At 46.2% G+C, this 24,986-nt stretch overlaps 1 protein-coding gene across 2 annotated transcripts in view; it reads left to right on the top strand.

Annotated features, from left to right (window-relative positions):
- The window catches only part of MEI1 (meiotic double-stranded break formation protein 1), a 3,250,839-nt gene that overhangs the window by 1,113,370 nt on the left and 2,112,483 nt on the right, over positions 1-24,986 (top strand). For both annotated transcript variants that reach the window (XM_078683295.1, XM_078683306.1), the window contains exon 12: positions 12,771-12,882. In XM_078683295.1, coding sequence (XP_078539421.1) covers positions 12,771-12,882 — 112 coding nt within the window. The remainder of the gene's footprint in view (positions 1-12,770; positions 12,883-24,986) is intronic.

A 24,986-nucleotide genomic window follows, 5' to 3' on the forward strand; every position in this document is an offset into this window, starting at 1 on the left:
CCGACAGGGCTAAGACGCTAGGCAGGGGAGGCTTTGCGACCTGGGTGATAAAGCGGGGAAACTAATCGCCTGGTTGGACAGAAAGAACTAGGCTAGTCGCCTGGTCCCTGAGCTCATCACGGAGGAAGGAATGTCGCTTACATACCCACAGGATATAGTTGACAGGTTTGCGGCCCATTTTCAGACTGTTTATACTGCTGTCTCGGCCCGCTCGGAGGATGATTCGCATCTGCTGCTTCAGGATATTCAGCTCCCGTGTCTCTCCTCGGAGGATCGGGACTTAATGGATAGTGCCCTGTCCTCTGATGAGGTTGCGCAAGCTATTCGGTCCCTAAATTCCGGGAAGGCGCAGGGCCTAAACGGACTTCCAATTGAACTCTACAAGCTTAAGCCAGATAAACTAGCTCCCTATCTGAAAGATATGTATGTGGAGTCGCGGGTTAAGGGGATTTTGCCTAGGGACCAAAGGGTGGTATCGGTGGTAGTCATCCATTAGGAGGGTAAAGTCAAATAAGTTGTGCCTCATATAGGCCTATCTCCTTACTTAATTCCGAACCGAAGATTTTGGCTAAGCTTTTGTCTAACAGGCTGGTAAAAGTGGTGACCGGCCTAATTCATCAGTCGGGCTTCATGCCCCCCAAAAACACAGCTCTTAATTTGCGCAGGCTACATGGGTTGCTGGCTAGAGCCCATACTCTGAGTGAGCCAGCCGTGATTGCATCACTCGATGCAACCATGGCCTTCGATACTATCGAATGGCCTTAACTATGGCCTGTTTTGACAAAATTTGGGTTCGGCCCCGAGTTCATCTGTTGGGTGCGGCTGCTGTACACTAAACCAATGGCACAAATAGTTGTGAACAACAGGGTTTCGGCACCATTTCTATTGGGTCGGGGCACCCGGCAGGGCTGCCCCCTGTCCCCCCTCCTCTTTGCTCTTGCCTTGGAGCTGCTCGCGGCCTGGCTGCGTTGGGAACCTTCTATCCGTGGGGTGCGATGGTCCTCGGAGTGGGAGGATCATATATCCTTATATGCGGATGATATTCTGCTTTACCTGACCTCGCCTCGGAAGTCCCTGATTGTCGTCTTTGATGTCTTGGCCTCTTTTGGCAAAAACTCGGGGCTCTCCATTAACTGGGAGAAGTCCTTACTGCTCGTATTGAAAGGTGATCCTCCGATCCTGCCCGTAACTGTCCTATAATTATTAATGTAGAGGGATTTAAATATTTGGGTATCTATATTTCCTTGGACCCCGCGGTGCGGTATGCCCGAAACCTTCTTCCCCCTTTGCAGAGGCTGCGGAGAGATATTGCTAACTGGAGGAAACTTCCACTCTCTCTGCTGGGTCGGGCGGCCCTTTTCAAAATGATGGCCCTGCCTTGCTTTCTATATGCCCTTCAGAATACCTTAGATGTTGTGCCGGCTAGTTACTTTCACGAAGTTGAGGGGCTGCAGCGTAGCTTATTACGGGAGGGTAGCCCGGAGATTGCGTTGACTAGACTGAATCTTCCCTAGTACGATCTTGAATGTTTTTCCCCGAACTCCTTCACGCCCACTCCTCTCCCACCTCCACTGGCTCCCGGTGAGACAACGTGTCAACTTTAAAGTATGCTGTATAATGCATAAGTGTATTTATGGGTCTGGCCCTAAATACCTAAGAGACATATTCGTCCCTTACTCACCGGGACGTGTCCTGCGTTCCAGCAGCACTATGTTGCTGCAGGTGCCCAGAGTGACGAGAGCAAGACAGGGAGGACGGGCCCTCTCACTTAAAGGCCCCATGTTATGGAACTCTCTGCCTCCACAGCTGAGACACACCCCTAATCTCCTCTCCTTTAGAAAGAAATTAAAAACATACCTTTTTACACAAGATCAATAATTTCTCCTGTTATCTGTGCAGTCTCATATCTCAGGCTGTTTCCTAATGCCTTACCAGAAGCTACGCGCGGAGATACCCCTTCGGGGCTGATTCAGGCGCGATACAAATTCATAAATAAAAATAAATAAATATATGGCGGCATAGCCCTCCCTGACATCAAACGGTATTATTGGGCCTCCCAACTGGCAGCGATCAACCACTGTACGTATGGTCCGGTGGACGATCCAGCCTACGCTATGGATAAATGGCTTCTTCCTAGTGGGGGTTTAGCAGGGCTTTGTACTCTAGAAAGGCGAAACCTGGTCTGACGGGGCCAACCAATCATGCTGTTCGGATCTGGGCGGATGCTAATAGTTCCTTGGGCTGGAATGGTAGACTGACTCTGGCCACCCCACACTTTGACTCGGAGAGGCTGGGTAGCCTCTGGAGGACAAAGGGGTTTGATAAATGGGATTTAATTGGGATTTCCACCATTGGAAATGTCTGGGGAAGGGTAAGATCAAATCGTTCGTAGACATGCAGAAGGAATATAGACTGACAAACTCTGAGTATTTTCGCTATGCGCAAGTCCGGCACTCGCTCCAGGCTGCACTCCCCAGGGACGTGGAGCCCCCTGAGGCCTCACCGCTCGAGGACAGAATCCTTGATGGTCACCTCCCCGAAAAAACTATATCCTTAATTTATAAAAAATTAATTAACCACGGAGCTGACCCCCTCGAAGTGCTAAGATCTAAATGGGTCCAAGATGGTATAGAATTAGATGATGAGGATTGGCAGATGGCAGTGTGGAGGACAACCGAGAGTGGGTGCTATTCCGGCTCGGCTGAGACTGGTTCAATTAAAGGTATTGCATAGGGTCTATATCACGGGACCCCGGCTGGTACATATGGGTTTGTCAGATTTTGATCAGTGCAAACGTCATTGTGGCCTGACTGGCTCCTTTCTTCATATTATTTGGGAATGTACACATGTCTCCGAATACTGGCGCAAAATTCATGATATTATGTATAAGGTGTTGGGGATCTTTTTGACTCCGGAAGCAATGAGGTGTCTCCTGAATATATGGGAGCCGACTGACCTAAACTCAGCACAGACACAGTGGGCCACTTTGGGGTTCATGATCGCGAAAAGAAACATTGCCCAGTTATGGGGAGCTGCGCAGCCCCCCACCGTAGAAGTCTGGGAGAACAATTTGGACTGGTGTATGTTTCGAGAGAAAACTGTTTATCTAGCGAGGGAACGCCCTCGGAAATGGTCATTGGTATGGGGTCCTTGGAATCATTACAGAGGAGAGATTTGTGTGCCAGTTAGAACTGTTGATCTTGATGTGCCCTCCTCCCCATAATGTCCCTAAACATGTGTTAACGTAATCTCCTTTGCCCCCTGATGCTCTATTGGTATTATTATATCACCTTTGTACCGTGATTTTTGCTGACTGTTTTGGTTTAATAAAAAGAATTATATAAAAAAAACTCAATTCTTTTATTTTGTGTGTCAAATCCATTTTGTAGTTTTTCCTCATATTGGTCATCTAACTGGTGTGTACCTTACAGCAAACAAATGATGGACTGAATGCTGACAATGCAAACTTTCTCCCCAGTCAAAAGATCCGTCTACTTTACACTCATCAGATAACACCTCTGATTTATCATGTGCTTGATTTGCACATCTAGCTGCTTCTTTGATTAAGTCCCTCATTTCATCAATGTATATGACAATTGTCTGTTCAAATAAATTGTCACGTGTAACATTTCTCCAATTCCAATTTTCAAAAGACCAACATTAATAGTTCACTCTTTAGGAGTTTCTTGCACAACTGTGCTAACAGGTGGATCACTTTGAGTTTGAGAAATACCAGGTGTATCTCCGCTAGTACATGGCATTTTTGTCATTGCAACCTCGGGTGGGGCACTGTCCACCACAATTGTAAGTGAGGTTTGCATCTGCACTGCTGTACTATTTCCCACTGCACCCCTGTCAGGTACTCTACAAGAACTAGTATCAGTCCCCTATGTGTCAGTATCTGGAGGAGGTCTGGAATTCAAAAGATCATTAACAAAGTTATCCTTGGGGCGTGGTCTCGCCAGCAGCAAGATGGCTGCGCGCTGAGCGAGCTCTGACGGCCGAGCCGCCTAATCTGGCATAATCCGCCATCAGCGGGAGATATCTAGCCACTGAAAATGCATCCTGACTTTGTGCACATTTGCTGAGACGCCAGGGAGCTGTGATGAGAAGGCACCAGGGGCACCCGCCGCTCTATGGGCCTAGCCAGCTGCTAGCCCGTCTTGCGGTGCCTGGGGGCCTGCGCCAGCCCGTCCAGCCTGCTGGTGCTCCTACCTGCTGGGGTTGGCGGGCCACCCGGCCGGTGTGATTCCCTGCCTGGACCTGTGCGGCAACCCGGTGTGGCTGCCCTGTGCCCAGGGTTGTGGTGTCCCGTTTCAGCGGCTCTGGCCTGATACCGACGGACGGACCGCGGTCTGTGGGCTGAGTGAGGGCTGATGCCGTTCCGGTGCCTGGTGAGGCCCGGAGAGACCTGCTGATCCTGCCCCCCCCCACCCCCCGGGGTCCATGAGGGCCACCTGGATCAAGCAGCAGCCGCATTGATATGTCCGACACTTCCACAAGTAACAGTGCTGCGGGCACTGGTGGAATCCGTTCTGGCTGGCCTTCTCCCCATCACATTGGTGTGGGCCTAGGCGCCAACGGCGCCTCCGGACTTGGCAGGATGTTCATACTGGCTTCCCCCTGGGGCCTCATACAACACGCCTAGGGTCCTGGCGCTTTCCTTGGCCTGCACTGCGCTGGAGTCGTGCCACTGCTTGCCCTTAGCCTACAACTGACTATCGCTCGATCTGCCGGAACAGAGGGGGCCTGCACCTAGGGGCTTCCTCCCCTTCCAGCCTGCTTCTCTCCGTGCATGTGACCATACTGGCAACGGGGCATCCCGGAGACTTGTGCCTGATCTCACTGCTGCAGCCTCACTGGGGGTACTAGTTGAAGCCGGCTGCGCCCTGTCACTGGGGGCCCCCATGACGACATAGCCTGCAGCATCATCGCCCTACTCCTACGGCCTTCTCTCGGCTGGCTCTGGGCCCCCCAGCGCCGGCCTTTCAGCCCGCCGGGGTCTGCACAGTCTTTCTGGCGCCACCCTATCACATCCTTCTATTATTTCGCTCTGCCAGACCGGCCTTTGATCCTGAGGGCCAACCCAACCACTGCAAAATCCTCTGCGCTACTTATTTCCCTCACTGCCACTTCACTGCGGGCCGCCATGGGAAAGACGGATGCCAGACAATTCAAGATCACCTTCTCGGGATGCGATGCGGTCGAGGGCAGTGAGCCCCGCCCGATGCTGGTGAGCAATCAACCCAGACTGACGCCCCCAGCGAACAAGATGACAATCTTAGAACCATTCTTCTAGAAGTGAAGTGCAGCCTAAAGTCCATTGACATGAAAATAGACCATCTAACATCCCGCCTTGACTAGGTTAAACAGAGGATGGACTCCCACGACACATGTATTGACCAGCTCGAGGCAAGGGTTTCGGATACCAAGGATGCCGGAACCTCCGGAGCGCAGAAGCTCCTCAAATTGGATAAGATCCTTGAAGTTATTCGTGCCAAGAACGTGGACCTAGAGGCGCGCTCTTGAAGGGACAATATTTGGGTCGTTGGCCTGCCGTAAACCACGCGACCATCATCGAATGGGCACACAGGTAATTTGGCCCACCACCCCCCACCCCGGGGATCCTGCGAGGCCCATGATCGCCTGCTTGCTGAATTATCGGGACCCGGACTCCATTCTGCGCAGGGCCCGGGAGCTGGGCGAGGTCAAACATCAGGGCAAGATGTTTTCCTTCTACCCGACTTTTACTTAGTCCGTCCAGGCAGCCCGCAGGGACTTTTCTTCCTGCCAAGCACATCCTGCATCAGCTCCACATCACGTATGCAACGCCCTACCCCTCTAAACTTCGTATTGACTTTGGGGAGAAACCCAAGTACCTCACTGAAGCCGTCGCCCTAATTCCGAGGACTGCCGCATAAGTGACAATGACTGATCCCTAAATGCCTTGCCCTGCCTCGTTGTTATGCATATTTCATATTGTTCTGCCCATGCGCTATGTTTGATGCAGTGTCTCATGCCTTCTTTTATCACACATAAAAACCTGTTATCTTTGTAGCTAAGGAGGGCAGCAATGTGCGGACACTTGATGTCCTTTGGGATTTGTGGGTCTCTGGGACAGTTTACATACCCTGCCCGTCTTGCTTTCAACCAAGAACATTCCTGCAATCGCAAGCTTCACCCTTAAGCTACCTCCCTCAGAACTATACCATGCTCGGCCAGCCTGCCTACATGGGGGCTGTGCCCACGCTCCCCGTTGGGATGACTCCCATTCCTGTATTCAGTTCTCCAAGTCTTGGTTCCCTGGGAGGGGGTTTCTTAGGTTTCCGTAATTGGCACCTCCTGGAAGAGGCTCACTTTGTTATTTCTTTTGTTCTGATTTCGGCATGTTACTGTATACATTACATGATGTATTGTATCTTATTGCACTAGCACTTAACACTTTTTTCATGGACCGTAGGCAATGCGCTACTCACCGCCTCTCAGTTGCCACATGAGTGACACTACCTTTTGGACGTGGAACATCAGGGGTCTGAATGACCACCTTGAAGCACGTCTTATGCGTGCACAGCTTATCAGACACCAAGTAGACGTTAGTTTCCTCCACGAGATGCACCTCCTCCCTGCTACCTCATCTAGGCTGCAATCCTGTCACTGGGAGAGTCCTACACCGCCTTCTACTCTAATTATTCATGTGGTGTCTCCATCCTTTTTAGGAGGGGTCTTCCTTGGCATGGCATCCACTCCTTTACTCACACGGAGGGTCGCTATGTAATCCTCGCTGGCACACTTTAAAACCAGCCGCTGATACTAGCGGCACTCTATGGCCCCAACACTGACAACACCGACTTATTTGCACATGTCTGGCAACTTTGTTCCTCTCTGGGTCCTCACTCCTTGATATGGGGGGATGACTTTAACCTTTCAGAAACTGGACCGCTCGGGAGACCGCATGCAACACCCATAAGGCACTGCCCTCCTCCACTCAATCATGGATGACAAATTCCTATTGGATGCTTGGCGGCATTAATACAGTGGCGAGCGTGAGAGTACCTGCCTGACTGGTTTGCGTGGATCCTAGTTCCCGCCTTAACCTTTGGATCACTACCTGTGACATGGCCTCTTGGACCACTTCCATGGACCACATGGCCCGCGCTTTGTCTGACTTCGTGTGCGCCTCCCACTCACACAGCCTCCTGTGTATCTTCCCTTCAACATATCTCCTGACGATCCCATTTGCTTTCCAACCACTATCTAAATGAGCCCTCGACGGATGTATGACGTTAAAACGCATACTTTTACAACGCATACCGTTACAACGGGACTTTTACAACGCAAATACTATTACAACGCATGTATTTACAACGCATTTTTTTACAACGCAGGTACCTTTACAACGCATACCATTACAACGTAAGTATTGGTAAGTATATATAATTTTTTTAATTGTATATTATTTAAAATTAATATAATTTAATGTAATTGTATTTAATTTAATTTAATTTCATTTCATTTCATTTAATTAATTTAATTTAAATTTAATTTTATTTTATTTTTACCCTGTACCCCTGTACCCCAAAAACCCAAAACTGACCCTGAACCCAAAAAATACCCCTTTACCCAAAAACTGAAAACTGACCCTAAACCCTAAAAATACCCCTTTACCCAAAAACTGAAAACTGACCCTGAACCCTAAAAATACCCCTTAACCCAAAAACCAAAAACTGACCCTGAACCCTAAAAATACCCCTTTACCCAAAAACTGAAAACTGACCCTAAACCCTAAAAATACCCCTTTACCCAAAAACCCAAAACTGATCCTGAACCCTAAAAATACCCCTTTACCCAAAAACCCAAAACTGACCCTGAACCCTAAAAATACCCCTTTACCCAAAAACCCAAAACTGACCCTGAACCCTAAAAATACCCCTTTACCCAAAAACCCAAAACTGACCCTGAACCCTAAAAATACCCCTTTACCCAAAAACCCAAAACTGACCCTGAACCCTAAAAATACCCCTTTACCCAAAAACCCAAAACTGACCCTGAACCCTAAAAATAACCCTTTACCCAAAAACCCAAAACTGACCCTGAACCCTAAAAATACCCCTTTACCCAAAAACCCAAAACTGACCCTGAACCCTAAAAATACCCCTTTACCCAAAAACCCAAAACTGACCCTGAACCCTAAAAATACCCTTTTACCCAAAAAAACCCAAAACTGACCCTGAACCCTAAAAATACCCCTTTACCCAAAAACCCAAAACTGACCCTGAACCCTAAAAATACCCCTTTATCCAAAAACCCAAAACTGACCCTGAACCCTAAAAATACCCCTTTACCCAAAAACCCAAAACTGACCCTGAACCCTAAAAATACCCCTTTAAAAAAAACCTAACATATAACATTTTAAATATAATTATATACTTACCAATACTTACGTTGTAATGGTATGCGTTGTAAAGGTACCTGCGTTGTAAAAACATGCGTTGTAAATAAATGCGTTGTAATAGTATTTGCGTTGTAAAAGTTCCGTTGTAATGGTAGTGCGTTGTAAAAAATGCGTTGTAATGGGTGTATACCGCCCTCGACTTGCTTTAGCATTTTCTTCCTTTCCTTCTCTGTGGCCAATCAATCCTATTTCCTCAGTGGCTCAAACTGTGTGGGTCTAGGTAACAGCTTTCTCTTATTCATTGTTTGTCTCAGGAAATCTAGCTTTTTAATGTTCAAAGTACTTACTAAAGGACTGTAAATCTTTATCAGAAGCAGTATAGTGATGCTATTCAGAAATCCAGGTACACGTATTGAATGCAATGTCCATCATCCTTTCGTATGTAGGATTTCCCTCGGCAGGTATTTTCTGACCCTCAGTAGAAGGTACAAAAGAAATATAAGGCTTTTCAATATAGCACCCATTAGTTTGGTTCAAAATGATCTAAAAATCACACAAAACAACTTAGCGAACAACAACCAATACCAGGGCAGCTGTGTTAAAGGTCAACCTATCACTTTTCAGTCTTGTCAACAGTCAGCCAGTGACAGCGCAGCTTTGTTGTGACAGCTCACCAATCCCAGCATGGCTTCCTGACCGACTAATCAATCAGAGCGCAAAGTTTCCGTAAATGAGCAAAACAATTGCAAAACCTTTCTACCTCAATTTATGCTAAATTATCTCTTGTCTGCTCAACCTAAATAAGAAGAAAGTCATCAAGTTATGGTACAACAAATCTCTCAAGCAATAGTAACAAGAGCAACAAAAACAGCAACCTTTACTGTATCATTTAAATCACAATTCACACTAGGTAGACCCCCGTCCAGTATCAATCCACCTTGGTTAAACCCCTTTACTCCTCTGCACTTACGAGCAAAGTAATCTACCCTAAAAATGGAAAACTCAGTAATTCAAAAACCTCTGTCTATGTATGCGGTGCCTCGTACCACACATTACCATAGGTAGACAAGTAAATCGCAAAATCCTGAAATCTTCAACACATCTGATAACCAAATCAACAAATAATTAAACAAAATTCTTAATCATGCAACAACCAACAGTGAAAACCATTCAGATAATAATGGGGCCACAAAGTATTTGAGTTCTAGATCAATGAAAAGATGAAAGGTTTTGTTACAAAAAATGTACATTTAGCGATGCAGGGTCAACGCCATGAAGACTCTCAGTTACAAAATTATACAGAGAATGTAAAATCTGAAAATTATTCCAAGTCTCAACTGAGCAGCAAAATTAGAAAGAAATCAGACAGCATCCGTAGTAGCATTAAGGGATGCTCAAAATCTCTGCCTTTCCTCTAAAATGAAGGGGTTCTTATACACAATTGTTGCACAACAAAGTAGGAAAAGTGCTAAATCACTGTGGTGTGAGCAAAGGTATCTATCACTAACTTAGCAAATCAGAACACAAACAGAATTGAACATCATCACCTTAACACATAAGCAATATCCCAGTTTTTAGGGAAAGATCTTTCAGCACCCTCTATTCTGATGTAATGGTTAGGAGTTCTAACTAATATGAAACATTACACAATAAGACTTTCAGTGAATGGATCCAATAAAGAAACAAATGAGCTAGATACTTGTTGCAATTTTACATGCGAACCGTAGCAAGTTAATAAACACATTTCTTTACATCATAAGAAATACGTTTCAGTTGCAATTATGCCATCTCAGTCCATGTATGTGAATTCAAATAAAAAATCATTTTAATCAACATTATTATTGCACAAAATAGAAACCCCGGAAAACGATTTATCACTAGTGCATAGAAGATGTTCCAAAAGAATATTTGCTACAGCTTCCCGGGCTCTTTCTTAAGTTACCTAATGTGCTAGTAACATATTTTGAGGACTGCGACATGATCGAGGGTGGAGTCCTGTAAACCTCAGAGTGGACATCTAGCTGAGGTTCATACATCTCGTGAGGTGCTTTCTCTGGACTCCAAAGTGCCAAAAAGTTCTCTATCCCCAAAGAAAGGATAGCACAGCAAAACAACTTGCTAGATCACTTGGTGTACACCTTCAATGGCAAGGAGTGTAATTATATGTACATTAAAGACAATAGCTATTTGAATGTTTAAAAATATAGTCAGAGGAACTAATGAAATCTTTCCAATGGTCTCCAAGTACTTGCAAATCCTCTGCTGCACGAAAGCAATGCCCTGGTTCTTCTGCTGTTCCAAAAAAGGCCCAACATGTGGGGTTCTTTATTGGACCACATCAGTTGTGAATTTTAAGTAGCACTTAAAAAAACATACCCTCTAACAGTTACTTTACAGGATTTGCAGTACTGTTTTTGGAGTCACAGAAGGAACTGCTGTTTTATTGATCTCACAAGAGGCCAGAGCATTGTAGCAGTATTTCTATTGGTACTGTGGAGGATCTAGATAGCCAAAGAAAAAGGAAAGGCACTATCTCATTCTTTGAACAATTTACACTTTCTGAAAAGCAAGCCCATTGCCTGTAGAGACAAGGAGCCCACCCTTTTGGAGGACACAAATTTGAATTTGAACAAGCAGTAAAAGAGGAAAGCTTGTAATATCTCTAAAAACGATTGGACAACCAGGAGAGAGCCAGCAAACAGGAGAATCAAGCCAAAGGCAGCTGACTGCTGTTTTACATCAAGAAGATGAAGTTATGGAAATTGCATCACTTCAGGGGGTGTTGCTGGGGATTCTTTGGTGTGGAAATGCTTCACACACTGCACAGATGAGAAAGAAATCAGTGCCGAAAAGTGAAGTGCTGTTGTTCAACATAGGCCTTCTGCTCAGACATTTTGGGATGTACTCCTTTGACACAAGTGATATGATTAAACATCTAAGTGCTATACATTGTAACGAGTACTCACAATTGGAATTATAAAATCAGCAACAAGAGGATGAGGAAGTAATACCAGAGAAAGCCTTTCAAGCTGTACTGGAGCAAGATGATACAAGATTGCACACGTTCAGTATGTACTGCAATAAATGCACCATAATTATTATTACCAGCGTCTCCAAAAATATCACTACGGTTTTTTTTGTGTGCAATTTTAAAGGAGAAAAACTGAAAAAGTTTCACGAAATAGTCTGAAAAAAGTTTTAGAACAAGTTGAAGAATGTAAAAAAATAACATAAAAGGGTAAAAAATGTAAAGGGTTTCTTTATAAGAAACTTAAAAACAGTCCAACAATTGAAAGAAATACTATGAGATTATCCTGCCACAGTCGGCTGAGTGCAGGTTCGGACCAGACACCAAACCTCTGCTGCACACAACTAACGTCTGTGCATGAGAGGCAGCAATGGGGAAACCAGGAGGTAAGATGGGATTTTCCCTTGGAACCTCTGTGGACCTGTTAAATTATAAAAATATATTATTTTAAAAAAAAACTTTTATAAATGAATAGTGGCTCTGGAAAACGTCTTTGCATTCATGATTTTTTTGTCCAGATTTTTCGACAGGTGATTGAAGAACATATGCAGGGGTGGGTTCACCTCTGGCGGGTGGGTAGCTCCTGAAGCTCATCCCTGCTATGCATGGCCTGCAACCGTGCACAGGTGGGTTTGTCTGAAGGCCAGGCTCTGTGGCCAACCTCTGCTGTGGAGGGCCAAAGTCTGCATGCAGTGATTATTGGCCCATTGTTGTGGGTTCAGCAAAGGGGCTGGCCCATGCCAGACCCTGTGGCTAAACCCTGCTCTGCGCAGCCAAAGACTGTGCATGGAAGTGGTTGACCACCAGTGGTGGGTTGGTCTCAGGGCCGGACTGAAGGTTTGCAATGCCTGAAGGGAGGACATCAAGAGTTAGCCTTATAGTGACAGTGATCTTTTTTTAAATGTGTGACATATGCCTAGGGAAACATTTTCATTTTTTCATTTTTTTAAGTTGCAAGTTAGAAGATTTTAAAACAGCTTACTGCTACATGTTTAAATCCATTTTATTTTTAAAATCTAGTTTTGAATTTTTCTTTGTTTCCTTAAAATATATAGAAAATGCTAGGCAAATGTCTTTTTAAAAGCATTATTTCTGTGTTGTACTTGGTGAACTTATTATCTCTGTTTTAAAGTGTTTCTGCATTTCTGCATTTTGGTACAGATATTCAGTGTTTATGAATTTAGTGAAGATACCCTTGACAGAGGACTGATGTTACTTATGGATAGGAAAACTACTTGTATGAGGTCAGATTAGGTCTACACAGGGTTTTAATGTATTCCACGTAATGACTCTCTAACTAATAGTTCTCCTCGTGAGATTCTATTTATTCTTTCAACTTTTCATCCTTAGTAAAGAGCACCTAAGCATCCCAGTGCAGTATGAGGATATGCAAAGATTAGTGGAAGCAGTACTCAAAAGATGCAATGACCTTTCTTTACCTGCAGCCAAACACCGTTCGATGGTGAGTCAGTCCAATAAGTATATTACAACTTTAAGTTGGTGAAATTACAATGTTATTGTTATTGTTAATTGATATTTGTGTAGCGCTGAATCACCGGCAGGTCTCTCAGCGCTAGGGAGGGAGAAAAGTGGGCTGCTAGACGACACGGGGGTCGAGCGCGAGTTAAGCTGTGCTTAGTGATTCTCTGAACAGGATAGTTTTGAGCTGTTTCCTGAAGCGAAGCAGGGAGGGTTCCTTACAGAGACGCTCGAGTAGCTTGTTCCAAAGCTGGGGGGCTAAGACAGAAAAGGCTCTACCTCCTTTTGATGTGATCTTATACTGAGGGCAGGATAGACGACAGGCCTTGGAAGACCGTAGTGTGTGGCCAGGCACGTAGGCCTCAAGGCGTTCCTTTATGTAAGTTGGGGCTAGGCCATAGATTGATTTATGGACGATGCAGAGGCCCTTGAACTTCGCTCTTTGCCTAATAGGTAGCCAATGCATTTTGCGCAACAACGGAGTGGCATGGGATCTTCTAGGAAGCCTGAAGACCAGCCTTGCTGCATCATTCAAGACCACCTGGAGTCTGTTAGCTAGTTTCTGAGGGCGGCCCATGTGTAAGGCGTTGCCGTAGTCTAGCCTTGAAACGATAGTGGCCGAAACTATCAAGTTGTATCAAACTAGCAAGTTGAATATATTGAAAGTTCTGTCTTCATCAGATCTGCTCTTGAAAATTATACATGTGACAGCGAATATGTTTATTGTCCATCAACAGATTTTCTTCATGCTAGAACTTTATAACAAACTCACAGACAGTGAGGATCCCGAAATGCGATACTAGGAGCTATGTTAATAAATTAAGAAGCATTTTCTTACTCGTTTTCTTTTTTTGTATTCTGAGTCTGTAAATAGAAAGCAGGGTGTATGTCAGTTTAAAAATGAATGTGATGGAACCAACACAACGGACTTTAATTAAAGTTTGGCGGACAGGGTAGTCCGTTGCAAATGCAAGAACACTTGGTTTAGAGTGGATGGTGCCATTAGAGTGGACAGTCTCATTTTTGTCTGTCTGTCACTGCCAAGAAAAACCTGGTGGTGAGGGATCCGAAATAAACACATGAACCCTAAATCCTAAAAGAAAACTCCCAGGGTGTTTTTGTTGCTTTTCAAGAACAAGCTCACAGTTTGGGAGTTTGTGTTTGAAAAACAGAACAATTTAAAAGTTTGGTGGACAGTAAGCAAAACCTACTGTGGCCATCCTTCACACATTTTCGTAACTTGACAGGAACCACCAAGATACAGAGATCACCGCAGGGACATAGGTGATCTTTAAATTTGGCAGACAGTAATACGTCAGGGTGGTGGACATAATGTCCTCCACCCTGATGGCGGACATAATGTCCTCCACCCTGATGGCTGGATTATCGTCTGTCAAAGTCTAAATATGACACAATGTCTTGTTCACCAGAAATAGTCAGTTTTCTTTTTTGCTCATCACCAGAGGATCCCTAAGTACCTGACATTTACTTTTTAAAATGTTACCAATTAGTTTGGGGCAGCTACCATGGTCAACATGATTTTGTCAGTTACAACTGTTTCTGGGCAACTGTTCACTTTTCAACTGATAGCGCTAGTCTTTAAAACTGTTCCTGGTGCAGAGGTAGCGTGCCAGTTTCATGTCTGTACTATAGATTCCTTTCTGCTTTCCTGAGCAATAAATGGGCCAGTACTCATTTAACATCATCACACCATACAGAACCCTTCAGGTGAGAAGGGCCTGACTGCTTCAACTTATGCCACCTATCTCTGTGAAGAAAACCAAGCACTTTGAGACTGACTTGCAGAGACAATACAATATTACCTGAGCCTGCCAGGCAGCTCACCACCTAAATAAGTTAAGATTCTATTATTTTGGCAAATATCCAGACATTGTTTTTTGAAAAAACTTTTAAGAAGCCCATCGTATGGATTTGGATCCCGAGTCAGATTCCTCCCCATCGCGCACTAAGAACCCTGCACTCGGCCTCCGACGCCGGCACTTGAGGTACCGTCATACAGACCAACTAAACCCGCAATACCTCAGGAATTGCCCCCCCCCGGTTTTCTGCAGTGTTGTATCCACCACGTTGCTCGCACGCTACGCTAGCGGCTCCTTGAGAGCCCAGGATTCACCCGTGCCCATGACAGATCTCCGATTCACCAAATCGGACCTGGAGCATTACAGCCTATTCCGCTCTAAGGCAGCTTTGTAATATTCAGGCATGTAAATAAAACCGTCCTGATGATGATCCCATTATTCTTTTAAAAGGGATCGAAACGTCATCGACCTATGGAATAGTTTCACGCAAAAAAACATGTTTATGTTTGTTTGCGGATTTCTAGAGCGCATGGCTGCCCGTGAGCGTCCCAGCGCTGATGATGAGAACAGACGTGGACACATGAGGAGAATTAAGGGAAGAACCAGGTCATTAGGAGTTTACGGAAGGAGGCTAAATTGGGCTGAGCACGAATTTCCAAAGGGAGTGAGTTCCATAATTTGGAAGCATTATAAGAAAACAGGCGGCCTCCAGCTCGAGCTCTCTTAATCCTAGGTGTCAGGGTCAGATGGAGGTTCGTAGACCGAAGGGTTCTATTTGTTGTGTAGGGGGCAATGAGGTCTTTAAGAATGGGTGGGGCCTTGCCATGTAAGATTTTGTGAGTTATACAAAGGGCCTTGAAGTATACTCTTTCCTGTATTGGCAACCAGTGAAGTGCTCTAAGGGCCGGTTTGGCCGAGCAGCAATTGTTGGTGCCTGTAAGGATCCGGACTGCCGTATTTTGCACGACCTGTAGTTTAGCTGTAACTTTCTTTGGTACCCCAAGGTAAAGAGCATTCCCGTAATCCAATCTGGACAATATCAATCCCTGAACCAGGAGTTTCCTGGACTGAAAGGGGAGCAGGGGTAGAATTTTACGAGCAGTTCGAAGGAGACCATGACAGGTTCCAATCGTTTTCCTTGCTTGAGTACTGAATGAAATTAAATGAAATGAAAATAAAATTTATAAAGCGCTACAGTTGCCCTCAGGCGTCCAGGCGCTGTGACTAAACAAGATTGCCCTCAGGCGAACAAACAGAGACTCTGGTTACTGAAACAAAAAAGCTTTAAGTTGCTTCCGAAAACTGGTTAGGTTGGAATTGCTTCTCATTTGCAGAGGGAGGGTGTTCCATAGTCCTGATACATTATAAGAGAAGGAACGTCCTCCTGCTCTGGTTTTAAAGATTCTAGGAGTTTTAGCCAGAGATGCAGACGAGGAACGAAGCGCCTTATTGGGCAGATAAGGAGAAATCAAAGAACAGTTGATTTCTGGTCCCGTTTTCCAGAAAGCCTGATGAGCGATGCACAGAGATTTAAACTTTACTCTGTCCTTGACAGGCAGCCAGTGCAACGTTCTTAACCCAGCTTTTATAGAAGTTCTTCGTGGGACTCCAAGTAGCGCACGAGCAGCACAATTTTGGGCGAGCTGAAGTTTTTTTAGGGTGTAGTCCGGTGCTCCAAGATAAAGGGCGTTGTTAAAATCCAGACGGGATTGAACGAGGCCCTGTATGATTATCTGCTTGGCCTCAAATGGAAGAAGGGGAAGGATTTTTTTCATCACCCTAAGGAGGCTAAAGCAGGTGGCCGCCACCTTGGTGGCCTGTGTATTGAAACTCAGTACTTATCTAGCCATACCCCCAGACTTTTGATGTTATCTCTCGGTGCAGGGACCGTCCCCATGCTCGCGGGCCATAGTAGCTCCAAGGTGGAGGGGGCCGCCGGGCCCAAAAGCATGAGCTCGGTCTTATCGTCGTTGAGCTTCAGACATGAGCTCATCATCCAGCTCCTCACCTCCTCCAAACACACTGCTAGGTTGGGCGGTGATTGGAGGCCACTCTTCTGCACAAGGGAAACCACCAGCTGGGTGTCGTCCGCATAGGTAATGATGTTAATACCATGCGGACGAACAATCCCAGCTAGCGGCCTCATATATGCATTGAAGAGCGTAGGGCTCAATGATGAGCCCTGAGGAACTCCGCACCCCATAGGCCTGCTCGCTGAAACGGATGTGCCGTCAAAGACCTGGAAGGTTCTGTCAGATAAAAAAGACTTGAACCAGACCAGGGCTTCTCCAGACACTCCTAGGTCGGCGAGACGGTTCAACAGAATTTTATGATGAACCATATCAAAAGCGGCACTCAGATCGAGAAGGATCACTGCCACTGACCCCCCCCGATCCAAGATCCGTCTCGCCTCCTCAGTCACAGCCAATAGAGCAGTCTCTGTCCCATGTTTTGGGCGAAAGCCCGTCTGGGAAGCATCGAGGAGATGATTTCCCTCGAGAAATTTCGTCAGGATGGTATTAATGTGCTTCTCCAGGATCTTAGATGCCCATGGGAGCAGAGAGATTGGGCGATAGTTACTAGGGTTAGCTGGGTCAAGGGCAGTTTTTTTTAGTAAGGCCCGTACCATTGCATGCTTCCATGCCATAGGAACCATCCCACTCAACATGGAGGAGTTCAACAACTCCATGAGAGTGGGGAGAATGGTTTCACTGGCCAACCCCAGCGAGCCCGGAGGAGCTGGGTCACACGGTGAGCCAGATTGTAAGATCTTGATGCAACCATATCACAAGGCTTTTGATATCAGCCTTTGGGATGGGGGGAGTACCCATACAGGGAGGCCACAGGGTCTCTGGACAAAAATGGGACTGCTTGCCCGAGGAACAGGATCTCCGTTTTGTCACTATTCAGTTTTAGCTGAGACTTGTTCATCCAGCTGGTTATATCCCTAAGGCAGGAATACAAGTTGGTGGCAGTGTTGTTCTTTTGATTAAGGAATACAACGAGCTGAGTGTCATCAGCATAAGTCAGCAGTTTAATTCCATGGGAAGTGACAATCTTTTCCAGGGGAGACATGTAAACGTTAAAAAGCGTAGGGCTCAATGAAGAGCCCTGCGGAACTCCGCAGTATATGGGGGTCACTTTGGAGATGTAATTGCCCTCCGCCACTTGAAAGAAGCGGTTGTGTAAAAAAGATCTCAGCCAGGACAATGCAAGTCCCGAGATGCCCAGTTCCCTGAGCCGTTGGACCAGCGTATGATGGTTGACGGTGTCGAAGGCCGAACTCAGATCGAGGAGGATCACTGGCACTGATCCTCCTGCGTCAATGATCTTCCTGGCCTCCTCGACTACCGCAACCATCGCTGTCTCAGTGCCCTGACCAGGGCGAAAACCCGTCTGTGAGGGCATGAGTAATTTGTTTGATTCCAGATAGTTAGACAGCTGGCCGTTGATGAGTTTTTCAGCCACCTTGCTGGTACATGGCAAAAGGGAGATTGGCCTAAAGTTGTTTAGATCCAACAGGTCTAAATTCTGCTTTTTTAATAATGCCTTAACCACAGCCTTCTTCCAATTTGGGGGGACAATACCCTGTGAGAGGGAGGAGTTTATTACATTAACCATTGGGGCAAGAATGGTAGGTGCAACCAGTTTTAATTCCTTCACTGGGGCTGGGTCTAGCAGTGACCCACTCTTGAGTTATTGGAAAATAGGCAGGAGGGTGTCCTCAGTTATCAGAGTGAACGCATCCAGTCTCGTCTTAGGATCCTGTGCTGGTGTCAAGGGCAGGTCCATTGAGTTGACCGGATAGAGGGAAGGGACTTGCTTCAAGATATTTTGGATTTTTTGCTCAAAGAATTTGGCTAATTCATTACATCGGTTTTCCGAAGGGTCTACCAGGTGATGCGGCTCTGGGGTTTTTAGGAGTTTCTTTATGATTTGGAAGGTTTCTCTTGATGAGCTAGAGGCTGCACTTATCCTCTCTTCGAAGAACGCTGCTTGCGCCGCTTTGAGGGCTTTCTTATAGTTAAGAATATTCAGTTTATATTCCTTCTTACTGTTGGGGTCGTAGTCCTTCCTCCAGGCTCTTTCGACTTTTTTACACAGTTTTTTCAAGATACGCACTTCCTTTGTAAACCAGGGCAGGGTGTTTTTTTTCCTGAGGTTTAGTGGAGTTTTTTTTTTGGAAGGACTGTATTCAAAGAGTTTTCGATCCATACAGAAAATGTGGTGTCCAAATCTTTAGATTCTGTTTCGAGGAGGGGGGAGAGAAGCTCTAGTGCATGCTTCCAATTGTCAGGGTCAAGTTTAGACCAAGGGCGAGTTGGCCTGCAGGGAGCTAACCTGGGGCGGGGCGTGGTCGAATTACACCAGCTAAATGGAATGAGCATGTGGTCGGACCACGGTATCGGAATTGGTGCCATTACTTTAAGATCCGAGATGTTTGAAAAAATGGGGTCCAGCAAGTGCCCCTCCGAGTGGATAGATATGTGGCTCCCCAGGTGTAGTTGATGAGATGCTAAGTCTGCTAGTAGTTCAGAGGCTCGGCTGTCACCCAGGTTATCGAAGTGGATATTTAAATCCCCCAAGATCATAAAATTGGGGAGTGTACCAGCCAGAGACATTGAAGTTTCCACAAGGGTACTGCAGAATTATCCCATCGTCCCTGGGGGACGGTAAATTAGGACTCCCGAAAGAGATTTACATGGGGAGATTTGAATTGCGAAGTGGACGTTTTCACAGTCAGCAAGAGGACTGCCGTGAAGCCGGCAAGAGAGATTATCTCTATAGATTATTGCTATCCCTCCTCCCCTCCCTTTAACTCGGTCCCAGTGTTGTATAAAAAACCCGACGGCAACGCCTGAACTATGTCCGGGTCAGAGTCTGATGAGAGCCAAGTTTCAGTTAGAAACAGTATCTCCAGATTATGTTCCTCTAGAAGCATATAGACTTCCTGCATGTGCCTGGGTAGGGATCGACAGTTTAGCATAGCCATGTTAAAAATGGTCTGGACTGGAGGGCAGGGCTTAGTGGTAGAAACCCTATACGGGCAGTGAGCACAGTAATTCCCCAGCCCATCGTGTTATATTAGTGTGATAACTATTATGGATAGCTTGTCATGTATTCTCATTTACTCAAAGGCTCTTTTTTCTTTTGCCCGAAAATCTTACTGTTTATTTGTATGTGTGTTTTGTTTTCATGTACTGGATGCAGGACTGTGTCCCATTTTACTGTTGGTTGCTCTCTAAAATATTGAAACATTTATTTAATTGATTAAATTATGTGTCCGGCTCGACACCGTGGAATATAGTACTTATTATAGTCTATATTTATTTAATTGTTCTAAATGCTTCTTTAAGGACCATTGTTATAATTTAATAATGGGTGATGAGGCATCACAGTCTTTTTGTGAGTTATAAGAGAGATTATACGAGGCCCAAACTGTACAAAACATGGCTGTCTTACAGGCAAAGAAGCGGATACGGACCACAAAATTGGTGCAGGTTAGTTTATTTGGTGCAGTAGATCGCCATGGCGCGTTTCGTGCTACAGAGAGCGCTTGATCACATGACATAGTGCATGACTTTACATTGGTTTAAATATACTGCAAGTTGCTGGCGTTTGCAGGTGACGTTAGGTAGCATACAAATTTGACTGACATGGAAGAAATACTACGTGCATAAAAACTACAATTATGTTGCCAATGGTATTACAACTAATTAGATGGTTTGCAATTCATACAGTAAATAAACATAGATTAAATCCCAATTCATTTAAAAAGTCAAATTGAGTCACAATACTGTTTTTCCGCCAATATTAAAACCAATGTCTCAATAAAGAATTAAATGTGCAAAGCAGTGCAAATCAGTGCAGAAATAGAAAAATAAATTGTCCGAATTAGCAGCAGTAAATTTACAGTACATTAATTCATTGGCACATTATACGGCCCCATGACTACCTTTTGCAATGTAACCTGAGTGGCTTGTGATTTTCCAGCAGACGGGTGGAACCTCTCTGCACTTGAATACATATATATATATATATATATATATATATATATATGCAAAAAGGAAGGAGAGAACTCTGGGTAGTTCTCAAGTTTAGGTGGAAAGCAGCCCCTGTTAGAGCACTCTCAACACCAGCGACACTCTAGATCTGCTCACCTCAAATGTCTGTTTTTCTATCAAAGTTTTTAAGCATAGGATTAGCACAGTGCTATCCACGCCGAGATAGAAAATGACAGTCTTTTGCAATTTATACAGCAAAGTATTTAAGCATAGGACTAGTACAGTGCTGTCCTTGCCGAGCTGTAAAATTACAAAAGCCATTTATCACTCCAGGCACAATATTACAGCTTGGAATTAGTGAAATACCAACTCAATCCAACCTGAAATGAGTAAAAGCAACCCCTGACACAGTGTTTCGCTCTAATTAGAGCTCTTCCGAGAGGTATAGCTTTGTCCAGACACAAGGGAGCACCCAGTATTAAGTCAAAACAAAACCCTTTCAGGCATAGAGTGACACATAAATTATGCAAAAAAGAAGGAGAGAACTCTGGGTAGTTCTCAAGTTTAGGTGTAAAGCAGCCCCTGTTAGAGCACTCTCAACACCAGCGACACTCTAGATCTGCTCACCTCAAATGTCTGTTTTTCTATCAAAGTTTTTATATATATATATATATATATATATATATATATATATGAGAAAGAATGATTCCTGCAAGAAGAACCGGAGAGACTCAGCGGGGTTTTCAGGAAAGGAATTTATTCAGCAGAGTGTGGCATGACGCGTTTCGACAACAATGTCTTTTTCAAATGCCTGATACACCATCAAATCTGCCAGTCCGTTTAAAAGTATGAAACAGCGTCTTGCCATTGGTGGCCATCCAGGTGGGTCAGGTTGATTGGAGGGGAGGCGTTGTAGCGGCGTCGGCACACTACAACTCCCAGCATTCATCAGTCAGGAAAGCCAGGTAAGTAATTCCCCCTGAAACCACTTGTATCTCATGGAGTACTGGATGAATGTGGACGCTTGTAAAACGAAAGGGCTGTGCTGTGGCTGAAGTCTTCCCCTCTCCTGAGTCCCCCAACGTCTAAGCCGCTAGTAGCTCCTGCAACGCTGATCCTGAAGCCAAGAATGCAGTGATCTTGACTGCTCCGTGAGGTCACGGACTGCTGGGCTGCAGCGGAAGCCTTGCGGATTAGGAGAGCGGCGAGCCGGAGTGCTTCCAATACCTTGGACAATTGAGAAAGAGTGCCCTCGTGCCTCCGGCCACTTTAGAAGACGGGTCTACTCAGGCGCGCCCAAGGGCTGACGCGCGAATCGAATGAGAAAGAATGATTCCTGCAAGAAGAACCGGAGAGACTCAGCGGGGTTTTCAGGAAAGGAATTTATTCAGCAGAGTGTGGCATGACGCGTTTCGACAACAATGTCTTTTTCAAATGCCTGATACACCATCAAATCTGCCAGTCCGTTTAAAAGTATGAAACAGCGTCTTGCCATTGGTGGCCATCCAGGTGGGTCAGGTTGATTGGAGGGGAGGCGTTGTAGCGGCGTCGGCACACTACATCTCCCAGCATTCATCAGTCAGGAAAGCCAGGTAAGTAATTCCCCCTGAAACCACTTGTATCTCATGGAGTACTGGATGAATGTGGACGCTTGTAAAACGAAAGGGCTGTGCTGTGGCTGAAGTCTTCCCCTCTCCTGAGTCCCCCAACGTCTAAGCCGCTAGTAGCTCCTGCAACGCTGATCCTGAAGCCAAGAATGCAGTGATCTTGACTGCTCCGTGAGGTCACGGACTGCTGGGCTGCAGCGGAAGCCTTGCGGATTAGGAGAGCGGCGAGCCGGAGTGCTTCCAATACCTTGGACAATTGAGAAAGAGTGCCCTCGTGCCTCCGGCCACTTTAGAAGACGGGTCTACTCAGGCGCGCCCAAGGGCTGACGCGCGAATCGAATGAGAAAGAATGATTCCTGCAAGAAGAACCGGAGAGACTCAGCGGGGTTTTCAGGAAAGGAATTTATTCAGCAGAGTGTGGCATGACGCGTTTCGACAACAATGTCTTTTTCAAATGCCTGATACACCATCAAATCTGCCAGTCCGTTTAAAAGTATGAAACAGCGTCTTGCCATTGGTGGCCATCCAGGTGGGTCAGGTTGATTGGAGGGGAGGCGTTGTAGCGGCGTCGGCACACTACAACTCCCAGCATTCATCAGTCAGGAAAGCCAGGTAAGTAATTCCCCCTGAAACCACTTGTATCTCATGGAGTACTGGATGAATGTGGACGCTTGTAAAACGAAAGGGCTGTGCTGTGGCTGAAGTCTTCCCCTCTCCTGAGTCCCCCAACGTCTAAGCCGCTAGTATCTCCTGCAACGCTGATCCTGAAGCCAAGAATGCAGTGATCTTGACTGCTCCGTGAGGTCACGGACTGCTGGGCTGCAGCGGAAGCCTTGCGGATTAGGAGAGCGGCGAGCCGGAGTGCTTCCAATACCTTGGACAATTGAGAAAGAGTGCCCTCGTGCCTCCAGCCACTTTAGAAGACGGGTCTACTCAGGCGCGCCCAAGGGCTGACGCGCGAATCGAATGAGAAAGAATGATTCCTGCAAGAAGAACCGGAGAGACTCAGCGGGGTTTTCAGGAAAGGAATTTATTCAGCAGAGTGTGGCATGACGCGTTTCGACAACAATGTCTTTTTCAAATGCCTGATACACCATCAAATCTGCCAGTCCGTTTAAAAGTATGAAACAGCGTCTTGCCATTGGTGGCCATCCAGGTGGGTCAGGTTGATTGGAGGGGAGGCGTTGTAGCGGCGTCGGCACACTACAACTCCCAGCATTCATCAGTCAGGAAAGCCAGGTAAGTAATTCCCCCTGAAACCACTTGTATCTCATGGAGTACTGGATGAATGTGGACGCTTGTAAAACGAAAGGGCTGTGCTGTGGCTGAAGTCTTCCCCTCTCCTGAGTCCCCCAACGTCTAAGCCGCTAGTAGCTCCTGCAACGCTGATCCTGAAGCCAAGAATGCAGTGATCTTGACTGCTCCGTGAGGTCACGGACTGCTGGGCTGCAGCGGAAGCCTTGCGGATTAGGAGAGCGGCGAGCCGGAGTGCTTCCAATACCTTGGACAATTGAGAAAGAGTGCCCTCGTGCCTCCGGCCACTTTAGAAGACGGGTCTACTCAGGCGCGCCCAAGGGCTGACGCGCGAATCGAATGAGAAAGAATGATTCCTGCAAGAAGAACCGGAGAGACTCAGCGGGGTTTTCAGGAAAGGAATTTATTCAGCAGAGTGTGGCATGACGCGTTTCGACAACAATGTCTTTTTCAAATGCCTGATACACCATCAAATCTGCCAGTCCGTTTAAAAGTATGAAACAGCGTCTTGCCATTGGTGGCCATCCAGGTGGGTCAGGTTGATTGGAGGGGAGGCGTTGTAGCGGCGTCGGCACACTACAACTCCCAGCATTCATCAGTCAGGAAAGCCAGGTAAGTAATTCCCCCTGAAACCACTTGTATCTCATGGAGTACTGGATGAATGTGGACGCTTGTAAAACGAAAGGGCTGTGCTGTGGCTGAAGTCTTCCCCTCTCCTGAGTCCCCCAACGTCTAAGCCGCTAGTAGCTCCTGCAACGCTGATCCTGAAGCCAAGAATGCAGTGATCTTGACTGCTCCGTGAGGTCACAGACTGCTGGGCTGCAGCGGAAGCCTTGCGGATTAGGAGAGCGGCGAGCCGGAGTGCTTCCAATACCTTGGACAATTGAGAAAGAGTGCCCTCGTGCCTCCGGCCACTTTAGAAGACGGGTCTACTCAGGCGCGCCCAAGGGCTGACGCGCGAATCGAATGAGAAAGAATGATTCCTGCAAGAAGAACCGGAGAGACTCAGCGGGGTTTTCAGGAAAGGAATTTATTCAACAGAGTGTGGCATGACGCGTTTCGACAACAATGTCTTTTTCAAATGCCTGATACACCATCAAATCTGCCAGTCCGTTTAAAAGTATGAAACAGCGTCTTGCCATTGGTGGCCATCCAGGTGGGTCAGGTTGATTGGAGGGGAGGCGTTGTAGCGGCGTCGGCACACTACAACTCCCAGCATTCATCAGTCAGGAAAGCCAGGTAAGTAATTCCCCCTGAAACCACTTGTATCTCATGGAGTACTGGATGAATGTGGACGCTTGTAAAACGAAAGGGCTGTGCTGTGGCTGAAGTCTTCCCCTCTCCTGAGTCCCCCAACGTCTAAGCCGCTAGTAGCTCCTGCAACGCTGATCCTGAAGCCAA

The sequence above is a fragment of the Lissotriton helveticus genome, chromosome 1_1, assembly GCF_964261635.1.
Source record: "Lissotriton helveticus chromosome 1_1, aLisHel1.1, whole genome shotgun sequence".
NCBI classification, from domain to species: Eukaryota; Metazoa; Chordata; class Amphibia; order Caudata; family Salamandridae; genus Lissotriton; species Lissotriton helveticus.